This window comes from Pristiophorus japonicus, chromosome 15 (assembly GCF_044704955.1).
Source record: "Pristiophorus japonicus isolate sPriJap1 chromosome 15, sPriJap1.hap1, whole genome shotgun sequence".
Lineage (NCBI taxonomy): Eukaryota > Metazoa > Chordata > Chondrichthyes > Pristiophoridae > Pristiophorus > Pristiophorus japonicus.
Genome location: NC_091991.1, coordinates 96,032,442 through 96,060,430, shown reverse-complemented (window position 1 = coordinate 96,060,430; position 27,989 = coordinate 96,032,442). Strand labels below are relative to the sequence as shown.

At 51.5% G+C, this 27,989-nt stretch overlaps 1 protein-coding gene across 1 annotated transcript; it reads left to right on the top strand.

Moving 5' to 3' along the window:
* Positions 1–318: 318 nt before the first annotated feature.
* On the top strand, positions 319–27,989 carry pex26 (peroxisomal biogenesis factor 26). Its single transcript, XM_070900726.1, has 5 exons — positions 319–654; positions 10,003–10,152; positions 11,358–11,677; positions 16,385–16,516; positions 25,729–27,989. Exons 1-5 carry the CDS (start codon positions 392–394, stop codon positions 25,830–25,832), a joined length of 969 nt encoding a protein of 322 aa, XP_070756827.1. The 5' UTR covers positions 319–391; the 3' UTR covers positions 25,833–27,989.

Sequence of the window (27,989 nt, the reverse complement as noted above, 5' to 3'; positions counted from 1 at the left end):
TTGACCCCAAGGATTGAGGGATTGACCCCAGGGATTGAGGGATTGACCCCAAGGATTGAGGGATTGACCCCAGGGATTGAGCATTGACCCAGTGATTGACCCCAGGGATTGAGGGATTGACCCCAAGGATTGAGGAACTGACCCCAGGGATTGACCCAGAATTGACCCCAGGGATTGAGGGATTGACCCCAGGGATTGAGCATTGACCCAGTGATTGACCCCAGGGATTGAGGGATTGACCCCAAGGATTGAGGGATTGACCCCAGGGATTGAGGAACTGACCCCAGCGATTGACACAGCGCCCCCAGCTGTTCCTCACCGGCTGCGGCAGACCCGGGTGAACGGAGCCCGAGTCACCGCATCCCCGGGACAGTGAGCCGGGCCCCGGGCGATGAGGCGGGGCGGCCCGGTGTGGACGGGCCAGCGGGCGACGAGCGGCACGGAGATGGAGGTGGAGGTGTGGCGGGGCAGCGGGAGTGGCGGCCCGGGCCCGGGCTCAGGCTCGCCCTCTCCCGCTCCCTCTCCCCCCGGCCTGGCGGCGCTGGCCCGGGCCGCCGAGCTGCTGCAGGTGCGCAGGGATTTCCGGGGGGCGCTGGCGGCCTGTCGGTGCGGGCTAGAGCCCGGCGGCGCGGAGCCGGAGGGGAGCGGGAGCAGGTAGGCCCGGGGTGGATCAGATGGTGGGGTGGATCGGGGCAGGGGGAGGGGCACTAATACTACCAGCTGTAAGGAGTGAACTTAAGAAATAGGAGCAGGAGTCGACCATTCAATAAGATCATGGTTGATCCGATCCACGGACTCAGCTCCATTCCCCGCCCGCTCCCCATAACCATTGACTCCCTTATCGCTCAAAAATCTGCCTATCTGCACCTTAAATACATTCAATGACCCAGCCTCCACAGCTCTCTATACCCCCTAGCTCTAGATTCCCCTATGATGGAAACATCCTCTCTGCATCTACCTTGTCAAGCCCCCTCATTATCTTGTATGTTTCAATAAGATCACCTTTCATTCTTCTGAACTCCAACGAGTATAGACCCAACCTGCTCAACCTTTCATAAGTCAACGCCCTCATCTCAGGAATCAACCGAGTGAACCTTCTCTGAACTGCCTCCAATGCAAGTATATCCAATGCAAGTATATAATGCAGCTGGCCGACAGCCATTACGTGCGAGGATTCATCACCGCAGTTACGTCCATCTGCGGCCCAAGGCCCCAACCCACTGCTGGCCAAGAACGGAGAGGCACTCATGAAGGACAGAGAGGCAGTCCATGCTCACTGGAAGGAGCACTTCAAAGACCTGCTTAACCGAGACTCTGCCTTCGACACGAGTGTCCTCGACTCCATCCCGCAGCATGCTACCCGCCACCATCTTCGCACAACCCCAGTCCAGCACGACGTAGAAAAGGCCATCCGTCAGTTCAAGAACAACAAGGCACCAGGAGCAGATGGAATCCCCGTTGAGGTACTAAAGTATGGCGGAGAGGCACTATTGGCACGAATGCATGACCTCATCTCTCTTATCTGGAAGGAGGAGAGCATGCTGGGAGATCTCAGAGATGCCATAAGAATGACTATCTTCAAAAAAGGGGACAAGTCCGACTGCGGCAACTACAGAGAAATCTCCCTGCTATCAGCCACAGGGAAAGTCATCGCAGAATCCTCCTCAATCATTGTCCCTGTGGCTGAGGAGCTCCTCCCGGTGTCGCAGTGTGGGTTCCGTCCACTACGGGGTACAACGGACATGATCTTTACGGCGTGACAACTGCAAGAGAATTTCAGGGAACAGCAGCAACCCTTGTACATGGCCTTCTTTGACTTTTCAAAGGCCTTTGACACTGTTAACCGCGAGGGACTATGGAGCGTCCTCCTTCATTTTGGCTGCTCCCAAAAGTTTGTCACCATCTTCCGCCTGCTCCACGACGACATGCAAGCTGTGATCCTGACCAATGGATCCACCACAGACCCAATCCATGTCTGGACCAGGGACAAGCAGGGCTGCGTCATCGCACTTTTCTCGATCTTCCTTGCTGCAATACTCCATTTCACTCAACAAGCTCCCTGCTGGAGTAGAACTAAACTATTAGAACCAATGGGAACCTGTTTAACCTTCGCCGCCTCCAGGCTAGATCCAAGTTTGTCCCATTCTCTGTCGTCGAATTACAGTACACGGACGACGCTTGCGTCTGCGCACACTGTGGCCGAACTCCAAGCCATCGTCAACACCTTCACCGAGGCTTACAAAAGCATAGGCCTTACACTAAACATCCGTGAGACAAAGGTCCTCCACCAACTTGACCCCGCCACACAGCACTCCCCCCACTTCCCCCCCCCCACCCCCCACCCCCGGTCATCAAGGTCTACGGCGCGGCCCTGGACAACGTGGACCATTTTCCATACCTCTGGAGCCTACTATTAGCAAGGACAGACATGGATGACGAGCTCCAACCTCTCACTGAGGTCGTCCAGTGTGCCAGCACAGCCTTCGGTCGCCTGAGGCAGAGAGTGTTTGAAGACCAGGACCTCAAAACTGGTACCAAGCTTATGGTCTACGGGGCAGTAGACATGGACTATGTACAGCAGACACCTCAAAGCGCTGGAGATGTACCACTAGCGCTGCCTCCGCAAGATCCTGCAAATCCACTGGGAGGATAGACGCACCAAGGAGTGTTCTCACTCAGACCAACATCCCCAGCATCGAAGCACTGACCACACTCGACCATCTCTGTTGGGCAGGCCACATCATCCGCATGCCCGACACGAGACTCCCTAAGCAAGCGCTCTACTTTGAACTTCGGCACGGCAAGTGAGCCCCAGGTGGGCAGGGGAAACGTTCCAAGGACGCCCTTCAAAGCCTCCTTGATAAAGTGCAACATCCCCACCGGCACCTGGGAATCCCTGGCCCAAGACCGCCCATAGTGGAGGAAGAGCATCCGGGAGGGCGCTGAGCACCTCGAGTCTCATTGCGAGAGCATGCAGAAATCAAGCGCAGACAGCGGAAGGAGCATGCGGCAAACCAAACTCCCCAACCACCCTTTCCTTCAACCACTGTCTGTCTCACCTGTGACAGAGACGGTAATTCCCGTATTGGACTGTGCAATCACCTGAGAACTCGCTTTTAGAGTGGAAGCAAGTCTTCCTCGATTTCGAGGGACTGCCTATGATGATTCCTCCTTATATAAGGAGAACAAAACTGTACGCAGTACTCCAGGTGTGGCCTCACCAATACCGTGTACAGTTGTAGCAGGACTTCTCTGCTTTTATACTCTATCCCCTTGTGATAAAGGCCAACATTCCATTTGCCTTCCTGATTACTTGCTGTACCTGCATACTAACTTTTTATGTTTCATGCACAAGGACCCCCAGGTCCCTCTGTACTGCAGCAATTTGTAATGTTTCTCCATTTAAATAATAATTTTCTTTTTTATTTTCTCTTCAAGTGGATAACCTCACACTTTCCCACATTATACTCCCATCTGCCAAATTTTTGCCCACTCACTTAGCCTGTCTATATCCCTTTACAGATTTTTTGTGTCCTCCTCACAACTTGTTTTCCCACCCCTCTTTGTATCATCAGCAAATTTGGCTACATTACACTCAGCCCCTTCATCCAAGTCATTAATATAGATTGTAAATAGTTGAGGCCTCAGCACCAATCCCTGTGGCACCCCACTAGTTACTGTTTGCCAACTGGAAAATGACCCATTTATCCCGACTCTCTGTTTTCTGTTAGTTAGCCAATCCTCCATCCATGCTAATATATTACCCCCCAACCCCGTGATCTTTCATCTTGAGCAGTAACCTTTTATGTGGCACCTTATCGAATGGCTTCTGGAAATCCAAATACACCACATCCACTGGTTCCCCCTCATTCACTCTGCTCCAGCAAATTTGTCAAACATGATTTCCCTTTCATAAAACCGTGTTACATAGAAACATAGAAAATAGGTGCAAGAGTAGGCCATTTGGCCCTTCGAGCCTGCACCACCATTCAATAAGATCATGGCTGATCGTTCACCTCAGTACCCCTTTCCTGCTTTCTCTCCCTACCCTTTCATCCCTTTAAGGGCCATATCTAACTCCCTCTTGAATATATCCAATGAACTGGCATCAACAACTCTCTACGGTAGAGAATTCCACAGGTCAACAACTCTGAGTGAAGAAGTTTCTCCTCATCTTAGTCCTAAATGGCTTACCCCTTATTCTTAGACTGTGTCCCCTGATTCTGGACTTCCCCAACATCAGGAACATTCTTCCTGCATCTAACCTGTCCCGTCCCGTCAGAATTTTATATGCTTCTATGAGATCCCCACTCATCCTCCTAAGCTCCAATCAATACAGGCCCAGACGATCCAGTCTCTCCTCATATGTCAGTCCTGCCATCGTGGGAATCAGTCTGGTGAACCTTCGCTGCACACCTTCAATAGCAAGAACGTTCATCCTCAGATTAGGAGACCAAAACTGAACACAATATTCCAGGTGAGGCCTCACTAAGGCCCTGTACAACTGTAGTAAGACCTCCCTGCTCCTATACTCATCCCCTAGCTATGAAGGCCAACATACCATTTGCCTACTTCACCGCCTGCTGTACCTGCATGCCAACTTTGAATGATTGATGAACCATGACACCCAGGTCGCATTGCACCTCCCCTTTTCCTAACCTGCCACCATTCAGATAATCTGCCTTTGTGTTTTTGCCACCAAAGTGGCAAACCTCACATTTATCCACATTATACTGCATCTGCCATGCATTTGCCCACTCACCTAACCTGTCCAAGTCACCCTGCAACCTTTTAGCGTCCTCCTCACAGCTCACACCGCCACCCAGTTTAGTGTCACCTGCAAACTTGGAGATATTACACTCAATTCCTTCATCTAAATCATTGATGTATATTGTAAATAGCTGGGGTCCCAGCATTGAGCCCTGCGGCACCCCACTAGTCACTGCCTGCCATTCTGAAAAGGACCCGTTTATCCCGACTCTCTGCTTCCTGTCTGCCAACCAGTTCTCTATCCACGTCAGTACTTTACCTCCAATACCATGTGCTTTAATTTTGCACGCCAATCTCTTGTGTGGGACCTTGTCAAAAGCCTTTTGAAAGTCCAAATACACCACATCCACTGGTTCTCACTTGTCCACTCTACTAGTTACATCCTCAAATTCTAGATTTGTCAAGCATGATTTCCCTTTCATAAATCCATGCTGACTTGGACCGATCCTGTCACTACTTTCCAAATGCACTGCTATTTCTTCTTTAATAATTGATTCCAACATTATCCCCACTACTGATGTCAGGCTAACCGGTCTATAATACCCGTTTTCTCTCCCTCCTTTTTAAAAAAAAAGTGGTGTTACTTTAGCTGCCCTCCAGTCCATAGGGACTGATCCAGAGTCAATGGAATGTTGGAAAATGATCACCATTGCATCCACTATTTCTAGGGCCACTTCCTTAAGCATTCTGGGATGCAGACTATCAGGCCCTGGGGATTTATTAGCCTTCAATCCCATTAATTTCCCGAACACAATTTCCCGCCTCATAAGGATTTCCTTCAGTTCCTCCTTCTCACTAGACCTTCGGTCCTTTTAGTATTTCCGGAAAGTTATTTGTGTCTTCCTTCATGAAGACCGAACCAAAGTATTTGTTCAACTGGTCTGCCATTTCTTTGTTCCCCATTATAAATTCACCTGATTCTGACTGCAAGGGATCTATGTTTGTCTTCACAAATCTTTTTCTCTTCACATATCTATAGAAGCTTTTGCAGTCAGTTTTTATGTTCCCGGCAAGCTTCCTCTCATACTCTATTTTCCCCCTCCTAATTTAACGATTTGTCCTCCTCTGCTGAATTCTAAATTTCTCCCAGTCCTCAGGTTTGCTGTTTTTTCTGGCCAATTTATATGCCTCTTCCTTGGATTTAACACTATCCCTAATTTCCCTTGTTAGCCACGGTTGAGCCATCTTCCCCATTTTATTTTTACTCCAGACAGGGATGTACAATTGTTGAAGTTCATCCATGTGATCTTTAAATGTTTGCCATTGCCTATCCACGATCATTTGCCAGTCTGTTCCAGCCAATTCACATCTCATACCATCGAAGTTACTTTTCCTTAAGTTCAGGACCCTCGTTTCCGAATTAACTGTATCACTCTCCATCTTAATAAAGGATTCTACCATATTATGGTCACTCTTCCCCAGGGGACCTCGCACAACAAGATTGCCAATTAGTCCTTTCTCATTACACATTACCCAGTCCAGGATGGCCAGCTCTCTAGTTGGTTTCTCAACATATTGGTCTAGAAAACCATCACTAATACACTCCAGGAAATCATCCTCCACCGTATTGCTACCAGTTTGGTTAGCCCAGTCAATATGTAGATTAAAGTCACCCATGATAACTGCTGTACCTTTATTGCACGCATCCCTAATTTCTTGTTTGATGCTGTCCCCAACCTCACTACTACTGTTTGGTGATCTGTACACAACTCCCACTAGCGTTTTCTGCCCTTTGGTATTCCACAGTTCCACCCATACAGATTCCACATCATCCAAGATAATGTCCTTCCTTACTATTGCATTGATTTCCTCTTTAACCAGCAACGCTACCCCACCTCCTTTTCCTTTCTGTCCATCCTTCCTGAATGTTAAATACCCCTGGATGTTGAGTTCCCAGCCTTGATCGCCCTGGAGCCATGTCTCCGTGATGCCAATTACATCATACTGATGCTGCTTGACTGCATTATGCTTTTCCAAATGTCCTGCCACTCCTTCCTTAATAATGGACTCCAGCATTTTCACAACGACAGATGTTAGGCTAACTGGTCTATAGTTTCCTGCTATCTCTCTGCCTCCTTTTTTAAATAGGGGAGTTACATTTGCAGTTTCCCAATCTGCTGGGACCTCCCCAGAATCCAGGTAATTTTGGTAGATTACAACCAATGTATCCACTATCTCTGCAGCCACTTCTTTTTAGACCCTAGGATGCAAGGCATCAGCTCCAGGGGACTTGTCCACCTTTAGTCCCATTATTTTACCAAGTATTTCTTTAGTGACGGTGATTGTTTTAAGTTCCTCCCTCACAATAGCCCTTGATCATCCAATATTAGAATGTTTTTAGTGTCTTCTACCGTGAAGACCAATACAAAATATTTGTTCAACATCTCTGCCATTTCCCTGTTCCCCATTATTAATTCCCCAGTCTCATCCTCTAAGGGACCAACATTTACTTTAGCCACTCTTTTCCAGTTTATGTACCTGTAGAAACTCTTACTATCTGTTTTTATATTTCGTGCTAGTTTACTTCCATAATCTATCTTCCCTTTCTTTATTTTTTTAGTCATTCTTTGCTGGCTTTTAAAAGTTTCCCAATCCTCTGGCCTCCCACTAGTCTTGGCCACATTGTATGCCCTTGTTTTCAGTTTGATACCATCCCTTATTTCCTTAGTTAGCCACGGATGGTTATCCATTCTCTTTCAGTCTTTCCTTCTCATTGGGATATATTTATGTTGTGAGTTATGAAATATCTCCTTAAATGTCTGCCACTGCTCATCAACTGTCCCACACTTCAATCTATTTTCCCAGTCCACTTTAGCCAACTCTGCCCTCATACCTTTGCCATCTCCTTTATTTAAGTTAGAACACTGGTTTGAGATCCAATTCTCTCACCCTCCAACTGAATTTTAAATTCAACCATGTTATGGTCACTCATTCCTAGAGGATCCTTTACTCGGAGATCATTTATTAATCCTGTCTCATTACATAGTACCAGATCTAAGAGAGCCTGCTCCCTGGTTGGTTCCGCAACGTACTGTTCAAAGAAACTATCCCGGATACACTCTATGGACTCTATCTCAGGGCTACCCTGGCCAATTTGCTTTTTCCAATCAATATGAAGATTAAAATTGCCCATGATTATTGCTGTTCCTTTTTTACAAGCCTCCATTATTTCTTGATTTATATTCCGTCCAACTGTTACTGTTAGGGGGCCTATAGACCAGTGACTTCTTCCCTTATTATTTCTTATCTCCACCCAAACTGATTCTGCATCTTGATCTTCTGAACCAATATCGTTTCACACTAACGACTGATCACATCCTTTATTAACAGAGCTACCCTACCTCCTTTTCCTTTCTGTCTATCCTTCCGAATTGTCAAATACCCCATAATATTCAGTTCCCAGCCTTGGTCACCTTGCAACCATGTCTCTGTAATGGCTATCAGATCATACCCATTTATATAGCTCTTTGTGCCGTCAACTCATCTATCTTGTTATGAATGCTGGGTGCATTAGATAAAGAGCTATTAATTTTGTTTTTTTTACCATTTTCCCTGCTTTGACCCCAGTTTCTGATACTCTTTTATATTTATACATTCAGTCCCTTGCTGTCACGCACTGGTTATCATTTCCCCCCGTGCTCTATTGCCTACTCCCTGCTTTTTTACTTTTTAAATTTCCACTCACCTGAACCCTTTCCCCAGTATTTAGTTTAAAGCTCTCTCTATAGCCCTAGTTATTTGATTTTCCAGGACCCTAGTCCCAGCACGGTTCAAGAGAAGTCTGTCCCAACGGAACAGCTCCCTCTTACCCCAGTACTGGTGCCTTTGCCCCATGAACCAAAACCCATTTCCCCCACACCAGTCTTTGAGCCATCTCTCAGACCTTATTGACCCTATGCAAATTTGCTTGTGGCTCGGGTAATAATCCAGAGATTATTACCTTTGTGGTTCTGCTTTTTAATTTAGCCCCGAGCTGCTCATACTCCCTCAGCAGAACCTCTTTCTTTGTCCTACCTACGTCGTTGGTAGCCACGTGGACCACAACAACTGGATCTTCCCCCTCCCACTCCAAGTTCCTCTCCAGCCCAGAGGAGATGTCCTTAACCCTGGTACTGGGCAGGTAACACAGCCTTCGGGCCTCACGCTCTCGGCTGCAGAGAACGGTATCTATCCCCCTAACTATACTGTCCCCTACCACTACAATGTTTCTTTTGCACCCCCCACTTGAATGGCCCCCTGTACCACGGTGCTGTGGTCAGTTTGATCATCCTCCCTGCAGTCCCTGCTCTCGTCCACACAGGGAGTAAGAACCTCGAACCTGTTGGACAAGAGCAAGGGCTGGGGCTCCCCCATCACTACCTCCTGGGCCCCCATACCTGCCTCGCTCGAAGTCACACCCTCCTGTCCCTGACCACGGACCAAATTTGAATTAATTAACCTAAGGGGTGTGACTGCCTCCTGGAACACAGTGTCCAGGTAACTCCCCCTCCCTGATGTGTTGCAGTGTCTGAAGCTCGGACCCCAGCTCATCAAACTCTGAGCCGAAGTTCCTCGAGCTGCAGACACTTGCTGCAGATGTGGTCACCGTGGCCCTCAATGGGCTCAACCAGCTCCCACATGTTGCAGCAGTAACACATTGCCCGCCCTGCCATCTCAAATGTATTTAATTAATTAGGTTTAGTTTTTTAATCCTGGCCTTTAATTTAAAGCAATGCCCCCCAAAAAAGAGAGAAACTCACCAACCAATCACTTCCCTGCTTTCCTGTGATGTCGAATGTAGTCGCCCTGAGAGGATATTTCCACTCATCGAGGAAACTAAAACTATTAAAACTGAGATGCGGAGGAATTTCTTCTCTCTGAGGGTTGTAAATCTGTGGAATTCTCTGCCCCAGAGAGCTGTGGAGGCTGCGTCAATGAATATATTTAAGGTGGAGATAGACAGATTTTTGAGCGATAAGGGAGTAAAGGGTTATGGGGAGCGGGCAGGGAAGTGGAACTGAGCCCATGATCGGATCAGCCATTGAATGGCGGAGCAGGCTCAAGGGGCCAGGTGTCACCCTCTCTCTGCTGCTCGCACTGTTCCCTGTTGTGGCTAGCTCCTGCCGGTGCTGGGGTTCCCTCCTAGGTCGGGGGGGTCTGAGCTCTGACTGTTCATTGTGTTGTATTGTGTTGAGTGTGTGCTGCTTGGTCTCCAGTCACTGAAGCTTTGCTTTATGTTCCCTCACTATTCAGCACTCTCAGACCCGGGGATCTGAAGTCCTCCTTGTGTATCATGGGAATTCAGGCACTGGCTGAACTGAACCAGTGGGACCAGGTGTTGAGCTGGGTTCTGGAACTGTACCAGATCCCGGAGAAAATACCTGCCAAAATCCTCCAGATGTGGTGAGTTTATTCGTCTCCTGTGAAAGTGGAACCGAGCTCTAACCTTACGCTCACGCTGACATGGGGACCATGGGCTGAATGGTTATTGTGGACTGGCACAGAAACAGGCAACAGTAGGGGATCCCTCCTGTTCTAAATATAGACTGACAGTGTGAAGGGGATCGTTTTATACAGTAATCTAACCCGTGCTGTACCTGCCCTGGGAGTGTTTGATGGGGCAGTGTAGAGGGAGCTTTACTCTGTATTTAACCTGTGCTGTACATGCCCTGGGAGTGTTTGATGGGACAGTGTAGAGGGAGCTTTACTCTGTATCTGACCCCGTGCTGTACCTGCCCCGGGAGTATTTGATGGGACAGTGTAAAGGGAGCTTTACTCTGTATCTAATCCCGTGCTGTACCTGCCCTGGGAGTGTTTGATGGGACAGTGTAGAGGGAGCTTTACTCTGTATCTAACCCCGTGCCGTACCTGCTCTGGGAGTGTTTAATGGGACAGTGTAGAGGGAGCTTTACTCTGTATCTAACCCGTGCTGTACCTGCCCTGAGAGTGTTTGATGGGGCAGTGTAGAGGGAGCTTTACTCTGTATCTAACCCCGTGCCGTACCTGCTCTGGGAGTGTTTAATGGGACAGTGTAGAGGGAGCTTTACTCTGTATCTAACCCCATGTACCTGCCCTGGGAGTGTTTGATGGGACAGTGTATACGGAGCTTTACTCTGTATCTAACCCCACTGCTGTAACTGCACTGGGAGTGTTTGATGGGACAGTGCAGAGGGAGCTTTACTCTGTATCTAACCCGTGCTGTAACTGCCCTGGGAGTGTTTGATGGGACAGTGTAGAGGGAGCTTTACTCTGTATCTAACCCGTGCTGTACCTACCCTGGGAGTGTTTGATGGGACAGTGTAGAGGAAGCTTTACTCTGTATCTAACCCGTGCTGTACCTACCCTGGGAGTGTTTGATGGGACAGCGTAGAGGGAGCTTTACTCTGTATCTAACCCCATGTACCTGCCCTGTACAGTTTGACAATGCCTGACCTGCTGAGCCTTTGTAATGAAGCAGCTGATGTGATCCTTTGTGAATAATGTGTGCGTCCTTCCCAACATTCCTGTGCTGTGAAAGTCCTGAGGATGTGACTGATGCAGAATAAATGTATACTTGTTCTCTGTAATTGGCAATACTTGAAGCTGATGAAGGTGTGTGTGTGTGGCAGCATCATTCTGTACAGCAAGGTTGGAGAGCCGGGCCGGATGCAGCAGGCAGTGAGCAGTTGGCTGCAGTGCTGGGCCAGCCCGAGTGGCGTGGGCTGTGGTGCGGGGCTGGTCCTGGAGTTGTACCTGCTGCACGTGCTGCTGCCACTTGGCCTTTATGCGGAGGCGGAGGAGCTGATCCTGGACACAGCAGTGCTGACGGAGCAGCAGAGGGGAGCAGCGCTGCGAGTGGTTGCGCAGAGGAGGCCCGAGCAGCTGGAACAAGAGCAGGCGGGCAGCAGGAGCCAGGTCACAGAAGGCTGCAGCCAGAACAGACACCCAGGTAACTGCCGATATCGAGCGACACACAGCGGCTTTTCTGTGTAACTCCGTGTCCGACCTCACACACCACCACTGCAGCTGCTGATCTCCAGCAGGGCCCTTGGGCCCCTTTCCCCTCGTTCCTGATGGTGCTGGGCCCTGGGTTAATGGGCGCTGGGCCCTGGGTTAATGGGCGCTGGGCCCCTGGTTAATGGGTGCTGACCCACGCTGGGCCCTGGGTTAAGGGATGCTGGGTTAATGGGTGCTGACCCGCGCTGGGCCCCTGGTTAATGGGCGCTGGGCCCTGGGTTAATGGGCGATGGGCCCTGGGTTAATGAGCGCTGGGCCCTGGGTTAATGGGCGCTGGGCCCCCGGTTAATGGGCGCTGGGCCCCGGGTTAATGGGCGCTGGGCCCCGGGTCAATGGGCGCTGGGCCCCTGGTCAATTGTCGCTGGGCCTCGGGTCAATGGGCGCTGGGCCCCTGGTCAATGGGCGCTTGGGCCCTTGTTAATGGGCTCTGGGCCCCGGGTTAATGGGCACTGGGCCCCGGGTTAATGGGCGCTGGGCCCCGGGTTAATGGGCGCTGGGCCCCTGGTGAATGGGCGCTGGACCCCTGGTCAATGGGCGATGGGGCCAGGGTCAATGGGCGCCGGGTCGATGGGCGATGGGTCCAGGGTCAATGGGCGCCGGGCCCCGGGTCAACAGGCGCAGGACCCCGGGTCAACGGGCGCCGGGCCTCTGGTCAACGGGCGCCGGGCCCCTTGTTAATGGGCGCTGGGGCCCTTGTTAATGGGCGCTGGGGCCCGGGTTAATGGGCGCTGGGCCCCGGGTTAATGAGCGCTGGGCCCCGGGTTAATGGGCGCTGGGCCCCTGGTTAATGGCCCCTGGTTAAAGGGTGCCGGGCCCCGGGTCAATGGGCGCCGGGCCCCTGGTGAATGGGCGCCGGGCCCCTGGTGAATGGGCGCCGGGCCCCTGGTGAATGGGCGCCGGGCCTGTGGTGAATGGGCGCCGGACCCCTGGTGAATGGCCGCCGGTCCCCTGGTTAATGGCCGCCGGTCCCCTGGAAAATGGACGCCGGGCTCCTGGTGAATTGGCGCCGGGCTCCTGGTGAATTGGCGCCGGGCCCCTGGTGAATGGGCGCCGGGCCCCTGGTGAATGGGCGCCGGGCCCCTGGTTAATGGGCGCCGGACCCCTGGAAAATGGGTGCCGGGCCCCTGGTGAATGGGCGCCGGGCCCCGGGTCAATGGGCGCCGGGCCCCGGGTCAATGGGCGCCGGGCTTCGGGTCAATGGGCGCCGGGCCCCTGGTGAATGTGCGCCGGGCTACTGGTTAATGGGCGCCGGACCCCTGGAAAATGGACGCCGGGCCCCTGGAGAATGGGCGCCGGGCCCCGGGTCAATGGGCGCCGGGCCCCTGGTCAATGGGCGCCGGGCCCCGGGTCAATGGGCGCCGGGCCGTGGTTAATGGGCGCTGGGCCCCGGGTCAATGGGCGCTGGGCCCCGGGTCAATGGGCGCTGGGCCCCGGGTCAATGGGCGCTGGGTCCCGGGTCAATGGGCGCTGGATCCCGGGTCAATGGACGCTGGGCCCCTTGTTAATGGGCGCCGGGGCCCTTGTTAATGGGAGTTGGGCCCCGGGTAAATGGCGCTGGGCCCCGGGTTAATGGGCGCTGGGCCCCGGGTCAACGGGCGCCGGGCCCCTTGTTAATGGGCGCTGGGGCCCTTGTTAATGGGTGCCGGGGCCCTTGTTAATGGGCTGGGCCCCGGGTTAATGGGCGCTGGGCCCCTGGTCAAAGGGTGCAGGGCCCCTGGTCAATGGGCGCCGGGCCCCGGGTGAATGGGCGCCGGGCCCCGGGTGAATGGGCGCCGGGCCCCGGGTGAATGGGCGCCGGGCCCCAGGTCAATGGGCGCGGGGCGCCGGGTGAATGGGCACCGGGCCCCTGGTGAATGTGCGCCGGGCCCCAGGTCAATGGTCGCCGGGCCCCGGGTCAATGAGCGCCGGGCCCCGGGTCAATGGGCGCCCGGCCCCGGGTCAATGGGCGCCGGGCCCCGGGTCAATGGGCGCCGGGCCCCGGGTCAATGGGCGCCGGGCCGTGGTTAATGCGCGCCGGGCCCCGGGTCAATGGGCGCAGGGCCCCGGGTCAATGGGCGTCGGGCCCCTGGTGAATGTGCGCCGGGCCCCGGGTCAATGGGCGCCGGGCCCCGGGTCAATGGGCGCCGGGCCCCGGGTCAATGGGCGCCGGGCCCCGGGTCAATGGGCGCCGGGCCCCGGGTCAATGGGCGCCGGGCCCCGGGTCAATGGGCGCCGGGCCCCGGGTCAATGGGCGCCGGGCCGTGGTTAATGCGCGCCGGGCCCCGGGTCAATGGGCGCTGGGCCCCGGGTCAATGGGCGCTGGGCCCCGGCTCAATGGGCGCTGGGTCCAGGGTCAATGGGCGCTGGACCCCGGGTCAACAGGCGCCGGGCCCCTGGTCAACGGGCGCCGGACCCCTTGTTAACCGCGCCGGGGCCCTTGTTAAAGGGCGCTGGGCCCCGGGTTAATGGGCGCTGGACCCCGGGTTAATGGGTGCTGGGCCCAGGGTTAATGGGCGCTGGGCCCCTGGTTAATGGCCCCTGGTTAAAGGGTGCCGGGCCCCTGGTCAATGGGCGCCGGGCCCCGGGTCAGTGGGCGCCGGGCCCCGGGTCAGTGGGCGCCGGGCCCCGGGTCAATGGGCGCCGGGCCCCGGGTCACTGGGCGCCGGGCCCCGGGTCAATGGGCGCCGGGCCCCGGGTTAATGGGTGCTGGGCCCTGGGTTCATGGGTGCTGACCCGCGCTGGGCCCTTGCTTATTGGGGTGCTGGGCCCTGGCTTAATGTGGGGCTGGGCCCTGGCATAATGGGGGAATGGGCCCTGGCTTAATGGGGGGCTGGGCCCTGGCTTACTGGGTGCCGACCCGTGCTGGGCCTGGGTTAATGGGTGTCGACCCGTGCTGGGCCTGGGTTAATGGGTGTCGACCCGTGCTGGGCCTGGGTTAATGGGTTCCGACCCGTGCTGGGCGTGGATTAATGCGTGCCGACCCCTGTTGGGCCTGGGTTAATGCGTGCTGGGCCTGTGCTGGGCCCCAGATTACTGGGTGTCCACAGCTCTCCACTCCATAACGGTCTCGATGGTGAGCTGTGAGCAGGCTATTGAACCAAGAAGGCAGTGGAAATCACACACGGACCTGATTCTGCCCTTGCTGCATTGCATGTATGACAGTAAAAGGTGGTTCACACAGCAGCAGTGTGATTGTCAGACCGTGTTGTCAGTCAACACCCTGCTATGCTGGAGAATAAATGGTATCTCACAAAAACACTTTGGTACTGAGTTAACAACCTCAGGAAGGGGTAATGAATAATTGCTCCAGGATCACCCTGACGAGCAAACCTTACCCCCAGCTTCCCTCCACCACCAACTGTGTCCTAAAGCCTCTGCCCCCTCCAGCAACAAGTGCGAGGAGCACGGACTTGTGCCTCTGCTGCTTCCCTCCCTTCACCCAGCCCACCGGGCCCAGGCTCCCCTGCCCCAGCTCTGAACTCGCATCTTTCTGTAGAATGGCCTACTCCTATTTCATCATCTTTCTCCTCTATCTCCCCTCATGTCCTCTCCGAGCTCACTTTGTCCTTGAGACCCACCTCCTGCTCTCTCGACCCTGTTCCCTGGCCCCCATGTTAGCTGATATCGGTAATGGTTCCCTCTCTTCAGGTACTTCCCCCTCCGTCACCTGCCACCAGCATCCCCTGCTCAAAATAACACAACCTCTGACCCCTCTGTCCTTGAAAGTCCTTGAATGTGCTGTCACCTCCCAAATCCATGCCCATGTCTTCCGCAACTCCACGTTTGGATCTTTCCAGTCCCGCCCGCCAGCACTGAAACAGCCCTTACCATAGTCACAAATGACATCCTATGTGACTGTGACCCTGATAAACTATCCCTGATCTGTCTGCAGCCTTTGACATGGTTGATCACACCCTCCTCCACCACCATCCAACTGGGTGGGACTGCACTCGCCTGGATCCATTCCTATCTATCTAATCGTAGCCAGATAGTTACCAGCAATGGCTTAGCTTCCCACTCCCACATCATTACCTCTGTTGTCCCCAAGGATCTATCCTTGGCCCCCTTCTATTTCTCGTCTACACGCTGCCCCTCGGCGACATCATCCGGAAACACAGTCAGTTTCCACATGTACGCTGATGACACCTAGCTCTACCTCACCACCACTTCTCTCAACCCCCCCCGCCCCCCTCCCACCGTCTCTAATTTGTCAGGCTGCTTGTCCGACATCCAGTTCTAGATCAGCAACAATTTTCTTCAATTGGATATTGGGAAGAACGAAGCCATAGTTTTTGGTCCCCGCCACAAACTCCGTTCCCTGGCCACTGACTCCATCCCTCTTCCTGGTCACTGAGATTGAACCAGACTGTTCGCAATCTTGGCGTCATATCTGAGGCTGAGATGAGCTTCCGATCACATCTACGCTGTCACTTAGAATATCTGTTTCCACCTCCGTTACAGCACCCATTTCCGCCCCTGCCTCAGCTCATCTATTGCTGAAACCCTGATCCATGCCTTTGTTACCACTAAACGCGGCGATTCCAAAACTTTGCTGGCCGTCACCCCATCTCCCACGCCGGAGTATTGACTGGGGGTTTTATGAGAATGCTCAAAACTCTTTATCTTGTGTTTAATCTCCTTCCTCTCTCGCTCTCCACAGCACGCAACGCTCTGTTCCAGCTTATTCAGCAAGTGCTGGGGTTATCCTGGAGGTGTCTGCATTTGGTGTCCCTTCGCAAGCTGATTCTGGCTGTGTTCTTAGCCTACCTGCTGATTGTCAGACTGGACCCTGGTGAGTGGCACAGCCCGTGTGTACCGCTAGCTAGCGTTTCCTTCTCTCTCCCCACTTTCTACAAAGACAGGTGACCTTCCCTGACCTCTGATGGTGCTGCTCCCAGGAGGGCCAGTAGGAGGCAGATGAGCAGTGCTGGGTTGACATGTGCAGCGTTGCAGGAGGTCTTCTGTGCTCTGCCTCTGCCTACAATGTCACACCTGGATGCAGACGCTGTGATCCACTGCTTGGTGCCACACTAAGGTTACTCTCCTGCTAGATTAGATGTTCTTTTTTTTTTAAATGGCTTTGATAATATTGAGACCCTAGTTTTACAGACTGATGTGGTCGGAAGCTCCTCTTGGTCAAATATTACACCAAGGTTGCAAACAGTCTGGTTCAGCGTCAGACAGTTGCCAGGGAGAGCGATGAGCCCAACACTGAGCTGGGTCAGGAATGTCGCTGTTTGGATTTATTCTGGTCACTTGAACACTTTTGAATTCCTGATCCTAAATTATTGATTTACTCTCTGCAGATATGATGCACAAATCTGCGGTGTTGTGGGATGGGCCGATAGGTGACCGGTGCTGAGAGGCCGACAGGTGACCGGTGGTGACTGGCCGATAGATGACCGGTGGTGACAGGCCGATAGGTGACCGGTGATGACTGGCCAATAGGTGACTGGTGGAGACTGGCCGATAGATGACCGGTGCTGAGAGGCCGATAGATGACCGGTGGAGACTGGCCGATAGGTCAAACTACAGAGCTGTGGTCAGACCGCATCTTGAGTGCTGAAACCGAGACACGAGGGTGACATTGAAGTGTTGGAGATGCACAGGGGGGAGCCACATGGTAATCTGTAGTGTCAGGAGTTGGGCTTATGGGGAAAGGCTGGAGACTCTTGGGCTTTTTGGCTTGGTAAGATGTGTGAGAGGTAAACTTACCGAGGGATATTGGGTAGTAAAGTGTGTGGGAAGGTAACTATTACGTCAGATTTAATAGTGAGAGTAGGACAAGTAGGCGCTAGGATTGTTATCAGACAGTTCCTCAGAGAGAGAGTGACCACACGGGATGGGCTCGTGTACACACAGTGACCACACGGGATAGGCTCGATTATACACAGTGACCACACGGGATGGGCTCGTGTACACACAGTGACCACATGGGATGGCCTCGTGTACACAGTGACCACACGGGATGGTGAGATGCTGAGAATGACGTGAGTAGCACGTGTAGCGAGTTGGTCTTATCGCAGGTGAATGGTCCACAGCCAGATAGGGAATGGAAAACCAGCAGGAAGAGCAGTGCAAGGAAGGTAGTGCAGGAGTCCCCTGTGGTCATCCCCCTGCAAAACAGATACACTGCTTTGAGTACTGTTGAGGGGGATGACTCATCAGGGGAGGGCAGCAGCAGCCAAGTTCATGGCACCATGGCTGGCTCTGTTGCACAGGAGGGCAGGAAAAAGAATGGGAGAGCGATAGTGATAGGGGATTCAATTGTAAGGGGAATAGGTATGCGTTTCTGCGGCCGCAACCGAGACTCCAGGATGGTATGTTGCCTCCCTGGTGCAAGGGTCAAGGATGTCTCGGAGCGGGTGCAGGACATTCTAAAAATGGAGGGAGAACAGCCAGTTGTCGTGGTGCACATTGGTACCAACGACATAGGTAAAAAAAGGGATGAGGTCCTACGAAACGAATTGAAGGAGCTAGGAGCTAAATTAAAAAGTAGGACCTCAAAAGTAGTAATCTCGGGATTGCTACCAGTGCTACATGCTAGTCAGAGTAGGAATCGCAGGATAGCGCAGATGAATACGTGGTTTGAGCAGTGGTGCAGCAGGGAGGGATTCAAATTCCTGGGGCATTGGAACCGATTCTGGGGGAGGTGGGACCAGTACAAACTGGACGGTCTGCACCTGGGCAGGACCGGAACCAATGTCCTAGGGGGAGTGTTTGCTAGTGCTGTTGGGGAGGAGTCAAACTAATATGGCAGGGGGATGGGAACCAATGCAGGGAGACAGAGGGAAACAAAAAGGAGACAAATGCAAAAGACAGAAAGGAGATGAGGAAAAGTGGAGGGCAGAGAAACCCAAGGCAAAGAACAAAAAGGGCCACTGTACAGCAAAATTCTAAAAGGACAAAGGGTGTTAAAAAAACAAGCCTGAAGGCTTTGTGTCTTAATGCAAGGAGTATCCGTAATAAGGTGGATGAATTAACTGTGCAAATAGATGTTAACAAATATGATGTGATTGGGATTACGGAGATGTGGCTCCAGGATGATCAGGGCTGGGAACTCAACATCCAGGGGTATTCAACATTCAGGAAGGATAGAATAAAAGGAAAAGGAGGTGGGGTAGCATTGCTGGTTAAAGAGGAGATTAATGCAATAGTTAGGAAGGACATTAGCTTGGATGATTTGGAATCTATATGGGTAGAGCTGCAGAACACCAAAGGGCAAAAAATTTTAGTGGGAGTTGTGTACAGACCTCCAAACAGTAGTAGTGATGTTGGGAGGGCATCAAACAGGAAATTAGGGGTGCATGCAATAAGGGTGCAGCAGTTATAATGGATGACTTTAATATGCACATAGATTGGGCTAACCAAACTGGAAGCAATACGGTGGAGGAGGATTTCCTGGAGTGCATAAGGGATGGTTTTCTAGACCAATATGTTGAGGAACCAACTAGGGGGGAGGCCATCTTAGACTGGGTGTTGTGTAATGAGAGAGGATTAATTAGCGAGGCCCCTTGGGGAAGAGTGACCATAATATGGTGGAATTCTGCATTAGGCTGGAGAATGAAACAGTTAATTCAGAGACCATGGTCCAGAACTTAAAGAAGGGTAACTTTGAAGGTATGAGGCGTGAATTGGCTAGGATAGATTGGCGAATGATACTTAAGGGGTTGACTGTGGATGGGCAATGGCAGACATTTAGAGGTCGCATGGATGAACTACAACAATTGTACATTCCTGTCTGGCGTAAAAATAAAAAAGGGAAGGTGGCTCAACCGTGGCTATCAAGGGAAATCAGGGATAGTATTAAAGCCAAGGAAGTGGCATACAAATTGGCCAGATAGCAGCGAACCCGGAGACTGGGAGAAATTTAGAACTCAGCAGAGGAGGACAAAGGGTTTGATTAGGGCAGGGAAAATGGAGTACGAGAAGAAGCTTGCAGGGAACATTAAGACGGATTGCAAAAATTTCGATAGATATATAAAGAGAAAAAGGTTAGAAAAGACAAACGTAGGTCCCCTGCAGTCAGAATCAGGGGAAGTCATAACGGGGAACAAAGAAATGGCGGACCAATTGAACAAGTACTTTGGTTCGGTATTCACTAAGGAGGACACTAACAACCTTCCGGATATAAAAGGGGTCAGAGGGTCTAGTAAGGGGGAGGAACTGAGGGAAATCCTTATTAGTCGGGAAATTGTGTTGGGGAAATTGATGGGATTGAAGGCCGATAAATCCCCAGGGCCTGATGGACTGCATCCCAGAGTACTTAAGGAGGTGGCCTTGGAAATAGCGGATGCATTGACAATCATTTTCCAACATTCCATTGACTCTGGATCAGTTCCTATCGAGTGGAGGGTAGCCAATGTAACCCCACTTTTTAAAAAAGGAGGGAGAGAAAAAACAAGGAATTATAGACCGGTCAGCCTGACATCGGTCTGGGTAAAATGATGGAATCAATTATTAAGGATGTCATAGCAGCGCATTTGGAAAGAGGTGACATGATAGGTCCAAGTCAGCATGGATTTGTGAAAGGGAAATCATGCTTGACAAATCTTCTGGAATTTTTTGAGGATGTTTCCAGTAGAGTGGACAAGGGAGAACCAGTTGATGTGGTATATTTGGACTTTCAGAAGGCTTTTGACATGGTCCCACACAAGAGATTAATGTGCAAAGTTAAAGCACAAGGGATTGGGGATAGTGTGCTGACATGGATTGAGAACTGGTTGTCAGACAGGAAGCAAAGAGTAGGTGTAAATGGGTACTTTTCAGAATGGCAGGCGGTGACTAGTGGGGTACCGCAAGGTTCTGTGCTGGGGCCCCAGCTGTTTACATTGTACATTAATGATTTGGACGAGGGGATTAAATGTAGTATCTCCAAATTTGCGGATGACACTAAGTTGGGCGGCAGTGTGAGCTGTGAGGAGGATGCTATGAGGCTGCAGAGCGACTTGGATAGGTTAGGTGAGTGGGCAAATGCATGGCAGATGAAGTATAATGTGGATAAATGTGAGGTTATTCACTTTGGTGGTAAAAACAGAGAGACACACTATTATCTGAATGGTGACAGATTAGAAAAAGGGGAGGTGCAACGAGACCTGGGTGTCATGGTACATCAGTCATTGAAGGTTGACATGCAGGTACAGCAGGCGGTTAAGAAAGCAAATGGCATGTTGGCCTTCATAGTGAGGGGATTTGAGTACAGGGGCAGGGAGGTGTTGCTACAGTTGTACAGGGCCTTGGTGAGGCCACACCTGGAGTATTGTGTACAGTTTTGGTCTCCTAACCTGAGGAAAGACATTCTTGCTATTGAGGGAGTGCAGTGAAGGTTCACCAGACTGATTCCCGGGATGGCGGGACTGACCTATCAAGAAAGACTGGATCAACTGGGCTTGTATTCACTGGAGTTCAGAGGAATGAGAGGGGACCTCATAGAAACGTTTAAAATTCTGATGGGTTTAGACAGGTTAGATGCAGGAAGAATGTTCCCAATGTTGGGGAAGTCCAGAACCAGGGGTCACAGTCTAAGGATAAGGGGTAAGCCATTTAGGACCGAGATGAGGAGAAACTTCTTCACCCAGAGAGTGGTGAACCTGTGGAATTCTCTACCACAGAAAGTTGTTGAGGCCAATTCACTAAATATATTCAAAAAGGAGTTAGATGTAGTCCTTACTACTAGGGGGATCAAGGGTTCTGGCGAGAAAGCAGGAATGGGGTACTGAAGTTGCATGTTCAGCCATGAACTCATTGAATGGCGGTGCAGGCTTGAAGGGCCGAATGGCCTACTCCTGCACCTATTTTCTATGTTTCTATGTTTCTACCACACGGGATGGGCTTGTGTACACTGTAACCACACGGGATGGACTCGTGTATACACACACGGGATGGACTCGTGTACACACAGTGACCACACAGGATGGGCTCGTGTGCACAGTGACCACACGGGATGGACTCGTGTACACAGACACACACGGGATGGACTCGTGTACACAGACACACACGGGATGGTCTCGTGTGTATACACACACAGGATAGACTCGTGTACACAGTGACCACAAAGGATGGACTCGTGTACACAGTGACCACACGGGATGGACTCGTGTATACACACACGGGATGGACTCATGTACACACAGTGACCACACGGGATGGGCTCGTGTACACAGTGACCACACGGGATGGGCTTGTGTACACAGTAACCACACGGGATGGGCTCGTGTACACAGTAACCACACGGGATGGACTCGTGTATACACACACGGGATGGACTCGTGTATACACACACGGGATGGACTCGTGTACACACAGTGACCACACGGGATGGGCTCGTGTGCACACAGTGACCACAGAGGATGGACTTGTGTACACAGTGACCACATGGGATGGACTCGTGTATACACACACGGGATGGATTCGTGTGTACACACACTGGATAGACTCGTGTACACACAGTGACCACACGGGATGGGCTCATGTACACAGTGACCACACGGGATGGGCTCGTGTACACAGTGACCACACGGGATGGACTCGTGTATACACACACGGGATGGACCCATGTATACACACACGGGATAGACTCATGTACACACAGTGACCACACAGGATGGGCTCGTGTGCACACAATGACCACACGGGATGGACTCATGTACACACAGTGACCACACGGGATGGGCTCGTGTACACAGTGACCATTCGGCCCATCATGCCTGTGAAAGACTTATTCAATTGGTCCCACTCCCTTGCTCTTTTCAAGTACTTATCCAGTATTTTGGGGGAATGAGTTGAGGCTGTTTGCCCCGCTCTCCACACAGAGCCCAGTCTCTTCACTTCCAATCTTCTCACTCCCACCAATCATCAGTTTCACAGCCAATCAGATCGGTGGGAATGGCATGTTATGAGGAGGATGCAAAGAGACTTCAAGGGGATATAGACAGGCTAAGTGAGTGGGCAACAACATGACAAATGGAATATAGTGTGGGGAAATGTGAAGTTATCCACTTTGGTAGGAAAAATAGAAAAGAGTTTTTTAAATGGTGAGAGATTGGGAAATGTTGGTGTTAAGAGGGACCTGGGAGTCCTTGTACATCAATCACTGAAAGTTAAGATGCAGGTACAGCAAGCAATTAAGAAAGCAAATGGTATGTTGGCCTTTATTACAAGAGGGTTTGAGTCTAAGAGTAAAGATGTCTTACTGCAATTATATAGGGCCCTGGTGAGACCGCACCTGGAGTATTGTGCACAGTTTTGGTCTCCTTACCCAAGGAAGGATATACTTGCCTAGAGGGAGTGCAACAAATGTTCACCAGACTGATTCCTGGGATGGGGGGATTGTCCTATGAGGAGAGATTGAGCAGACTGGGCCTATTTTCTTTAGAGTTTAGAAGAATGAGAGGTGATCTCATTGAAACATACAAAATTCTTACAGGAAACTACGAAGGTATGAAGAATGAATTGGCTATGATAGATTGGGAAGATTCATTAAAAAGCATAATATTTAAGGAACGAATGTATAAATTGCAACAGTTATACATTCCTTTCTGGCGTAAAAACACAAAAGGAAAAGTGGCCAACCATGGCTAACAAATGAAATTAAGGATAGTATTAGATCCAAAGAGGAGCTATACAAAGTTGCCAGCAAAAGTAGCAAGCCTGAGGATTGGGAGCAGTTTAGAATTCAGCAAAAAAGGACAAAGAGATTGATTAAGAGGGGAAAAATAGAGTATGAGAGTAAACTTGCAAGGAACATAAAAACCGTCTGCAAAAGTTTCTCCAAGTACGTAAAAAGAAAAAGATTAGTGAAGACAAATGTAAGTCCTTTACAGACAGAAATGGGAGAATTTGTAATAGGGAACAAGGAAATGGCAGAACAATTAAATAAATACTTTGGTTCTCTCTTCACAGAAGAGGACACAAATAATGTCCCAGAAATGCTAGGGAACCAAGGGTCTAGTGAGCAAGAGGAATTCAAGGAAATTATTATTAGTAAGAAAATAGTGCTGGAGAAACTAATGGGACTGAAGGCAGATAAATCCCCAGGGCCTGATGATCTGCGTCCCAGAGTACTAAAATAGTTAGCCATGGAAATAGTAGATGCATTGGTTGTCATCTTCCAATTCTATAGAACATGGAACAGTACCTGCAGATTGGAGGGTGGCAAATGTAACCCCACTATTTAAAAAAGTAGGGAGAGAGAAAACAGGGAACTACAGACCGGTTAGCCTAACATCAGTTGTAGGGAAAATGCTGGAGTCTATTATAAAGGATGTGTTAAAGGCACAGCTAGATAATATCAACGGGATTAAACAAAGTCAACATGGATTTATGAAAGGAAAATCATGTTTGACAAACCTGCTGGAGTTTTTTGAGTATGTAACTGAGTATAGATAAGGGAGAACCAGTGGATGTAGTGTATTTGGATTTTCAGAAGGCCTTTGATAAAGTCCCACACAAAAGGTTAGTGTGCAAAATTAAAGCACATAGGATTGGGGGTAATGTATTGGCTTGGATTGAAAATTGGTTAATTGACAGGAAACAGAGAGTAGGAATAAACGGGTGTTTTTCGGAGTGGCGGGCGGTGACTAGTGAGGTACCACAGGGACCAGTGCTTGGGCCCCAGCTATTCACAATATATATAAATGATTTGGATGAGGGAACCAAATGTAATATTTCCAAGTTTACTGACGACACAAAACTAGGTGGGATTGTGAGTTGTTAGGATGATGTAAAGACGCTGCAAGGCCATTTAGATAGGTTGAGTGAGTGGGCAAACACATGGCAGATGCAGTATAACGTGGATAAATGTGAAGTTATCCATTTTGGTAGGAAAAACATAAGGATAAAGTATTATTTAAATGGCGATAGCTTGCGAAGTGTCGATGTACAGAGGGACCTGGGTGTCCTTGTACACCAGTCATTGAAAGCAAACATGCAGGGGCAGCAAGCAGTTAGGAAGGCAAATGGTATGTTGGCCTTCATTGCAAGAGGATTTGAGTACAGGAGCAAGGATGTCTTACTACAGTTATACAGGGCCTTGGTGAGACCACACCTGGAGTATTGTGTGCAGTTTTTGTCTCCTCACCTAAGAAAGGATATACTTGCCATAGAGGGAGTGCAGCGAAGGTTCACCAGACTGATTCCTGGGATGGCAGGACTGTCGTATGAGGAGAGATTGGATCGACTAGGCCTGTATTCACTGGAGTTTAGAAGAATGAGAGGGGATCTCATTGAAACGTGTAAAATTCTGACTGGGTTGGATAGACTGGATGCGGGGAGGATGTTTCCCCTGGGCTGGGAAGTCTAGAACAAGGGGTCAGTCTCAGGATACAGGGTAGGAAATTTAGGACCGAGATGAGGAGAAATGTTTTCACTCAGAGGGTGGTGAACCTGTGGAATTCTCTAACACAGAAGGCTGTAGAGGCCAAGTCACTGAATATATTTAAAAAGGAGATAGATAGATTTCTAGAAACAAAAGGCATCAAGGGGTGTGGGGAAAAAGCGGGAATATGGTGTTGAGATAGAGGATCAGCCATGATCATATTGAATGGCGGTGCAGACGCGAAGGGCCGAATGGCCTACTACTGCTCCTATTTTCTATGTTTCTATGTTGTCAGGGTAGATGCAGGGAGGATGATTCCCCTGGCTGCGGAGTCTTGAACCGGGGTCACAGTCTCAGAATAAGTGGTCGGCCATTTAGGACTGAGATGAGGAGAAATTTCTTCACTCAAAGGGTGGTGAATCTCTGGAATTCTTTACCCCAGACGGCTGTGGAGGCTCAGTCGTTGAGTATATTCAAGACAGAGATTGATAGATTTTTGAATATTAAGGGAATCAAGGGCTATGGGGATAGTGGAGTTTGAGGTCAAAGTTTAGCCACAGTTTCATTGAATGGTGGAGCAGGCTCGAGGGGCCGAATGGCCTACTCCTCCTATTTCTTATGTTGTTATGTACAATTGACTGCTCATCAATTTCTCAATGGCCTTGCCTGTTTCTGTCTTTTCCCCACAGCCTCTCCAGCAGCCTTGTCCTGGCTCGCCAGCCTCCAGCACTTCCTCAGGCTGATGTGGAACACGATGTTTGCTCCCTACTACAAGACAAGGATTGGCAAATGATCCTTGGCGTGTCCAGGTGGATGAAACTGTGGAGCGCCTTGGGCAAGCGATGCAGCCCTGACTCTGGAAGCTGTTGCTGCAGTGAAGCTCATCCTGACAGTGAAGCTCACAGCCTCAGTGTGCAGCAGATTGGGGAAAGGATGCTGCTGTCCTCAACCGTTCCCAACAATAAACCTTCCATTAATGCACTGGTCTGTGGCGAGAAGTTCGACCATGTCTGCCCCTCGGCCTGGGCGTGGGGTTGCTGTGTGGGATCAATGTATTGGAGGGGAGCTGGGAGTTTTCTCGTGTGTCGCTCGTTGTAAGTGCAGTGTGAAGGAGGTGTTTCTGTGCGGTGTACATTGAGTTAGCGCAGCACCGGCTTCCAGGGAAGCTGACCCTGGCATTGTGAGCCCAGCCTTACTCAAGGCAGCATGGGCTTAGATAACGCAATCATCTCCGAGCTACACAGACAACAACGCCCAGTCCGTGGCCCGATAAACTCTGCACCCCTGGGGCATCGCCCCCATAAACACTGCACCCTGGGACATCGCCCCCATAAACACTGCACCCTGGGACATCGCCCCCATAAACAGCCCGGGGCATCGCCCCATAAACACTGCACCCGGGACATCGCCCCCATAAATACTGCACCCTGGGACATCGCCCCCATAAACAGCCCGGGGCATCGCCCCCCCCCATAAACACTGCACCCCGGGGCATCGCCCCCATAAACACTGCACCCTGGGGTATCGCCCCCATAAACACTGCACCCCGGGGCATCGCCCCCATAAACACTGCACCCTGGGGTATCGCCCCCATAAACACTGCACCCTGGGGCATCACCCCCATAAACAGCCCGGGGCATCGCCCCCATAAACACTGCATCCTGGGACATCGCCCCCATAAACAGCCCGGGGCATCGCCCCCATAAACACTGCACCCCGGGACATCGCCCCCATAAACACTGCACCCCGGGGCATCGCCCCTTTAAACACTGCACCCTGGGGCATCGCCCCCCATAAACAGCCCGGGGCATCGCCCCCATAAACACTGCACCCTGGGACATCGCCCCCATAAACAGCTCAGGGCATCGCCCCATAAACACTGCACCCCGGGGCATTGCCCCCATAACCACTGCACCCTGGGGCATCGCCCCTATAAACACTGCACCCTGGGGCATCGCCCCCCATAAACAGCCCGAGGCATCGCCCCCATAAACACTGCACCCCGGGACATCGCCCCCATAAACAGCCCAGGGCATCGCCCCCATAAACACTGCACTCCGGGGCATTGCCCTCATAAACACTGCACCCTGGGGCATTGTCCCCATAAACACTGCACCCTGGGGCATCGCCCCCATAAATACAGCACCCTGGGGCATTGCCCCCATAAACACTTCACCCGGGGGCATTGCCCCCATAAACACTGCACCCTGGGGCATCGCCCCCATAAACTGCACCCTGGGGCATCGCCCCCATAAACACCCCGGGGCATCGCCCCCATAGACACCACCCCGGGGCATTGCCCCCATAAACACCCCGGGGTATCGCCCCCATAAACACCCCGGGGCATCGCCCCCATAAACATTGCATCCCAGGCATCGGCCCCACAAACACTGCATCCCGTGCCATTGCCCCCATAAACAGCCCGGGGCATCGCCCCCATAAACAGCCTGGGGCAACGCCCCCATAAACACCGCACCCCGGGGCATTGCCCCCATAAACAGCCCAGGGAATCACCTCCATAAACACTGCACCCCGGGGCATTGCCCTCATAAACAGTCCGGGCACCCCCCTAATAAACACCGCATTCCGGGCATTGTCCCCATAAACACCGCACCCCAGGGCATCTCCCCCATAAACATTGCACCCCGAGGCATCGCCTCCATAAACAGCCTAGGGTATTGCCCCCAAATACACCCCGGGGCATTGCCCCCATAAACCAGCTTACACTTTACATCAAGAAACGATTGCCCTGACATTTACCCGCAGAACACAAAAGTGACTGCTCCACCCTCCGCGTTGTGGTCAAATGTGAGAGCCGGGAGTGAGGTCCAGGCTGGGAACTAATGGAGAGTGGGGGTTATATACAGAATAATACATACCCGGGATGTAATGGAGCAACGATTGTGTTATATTTGGACAGATGACAATAAAGATTGCACGGACATTGGAA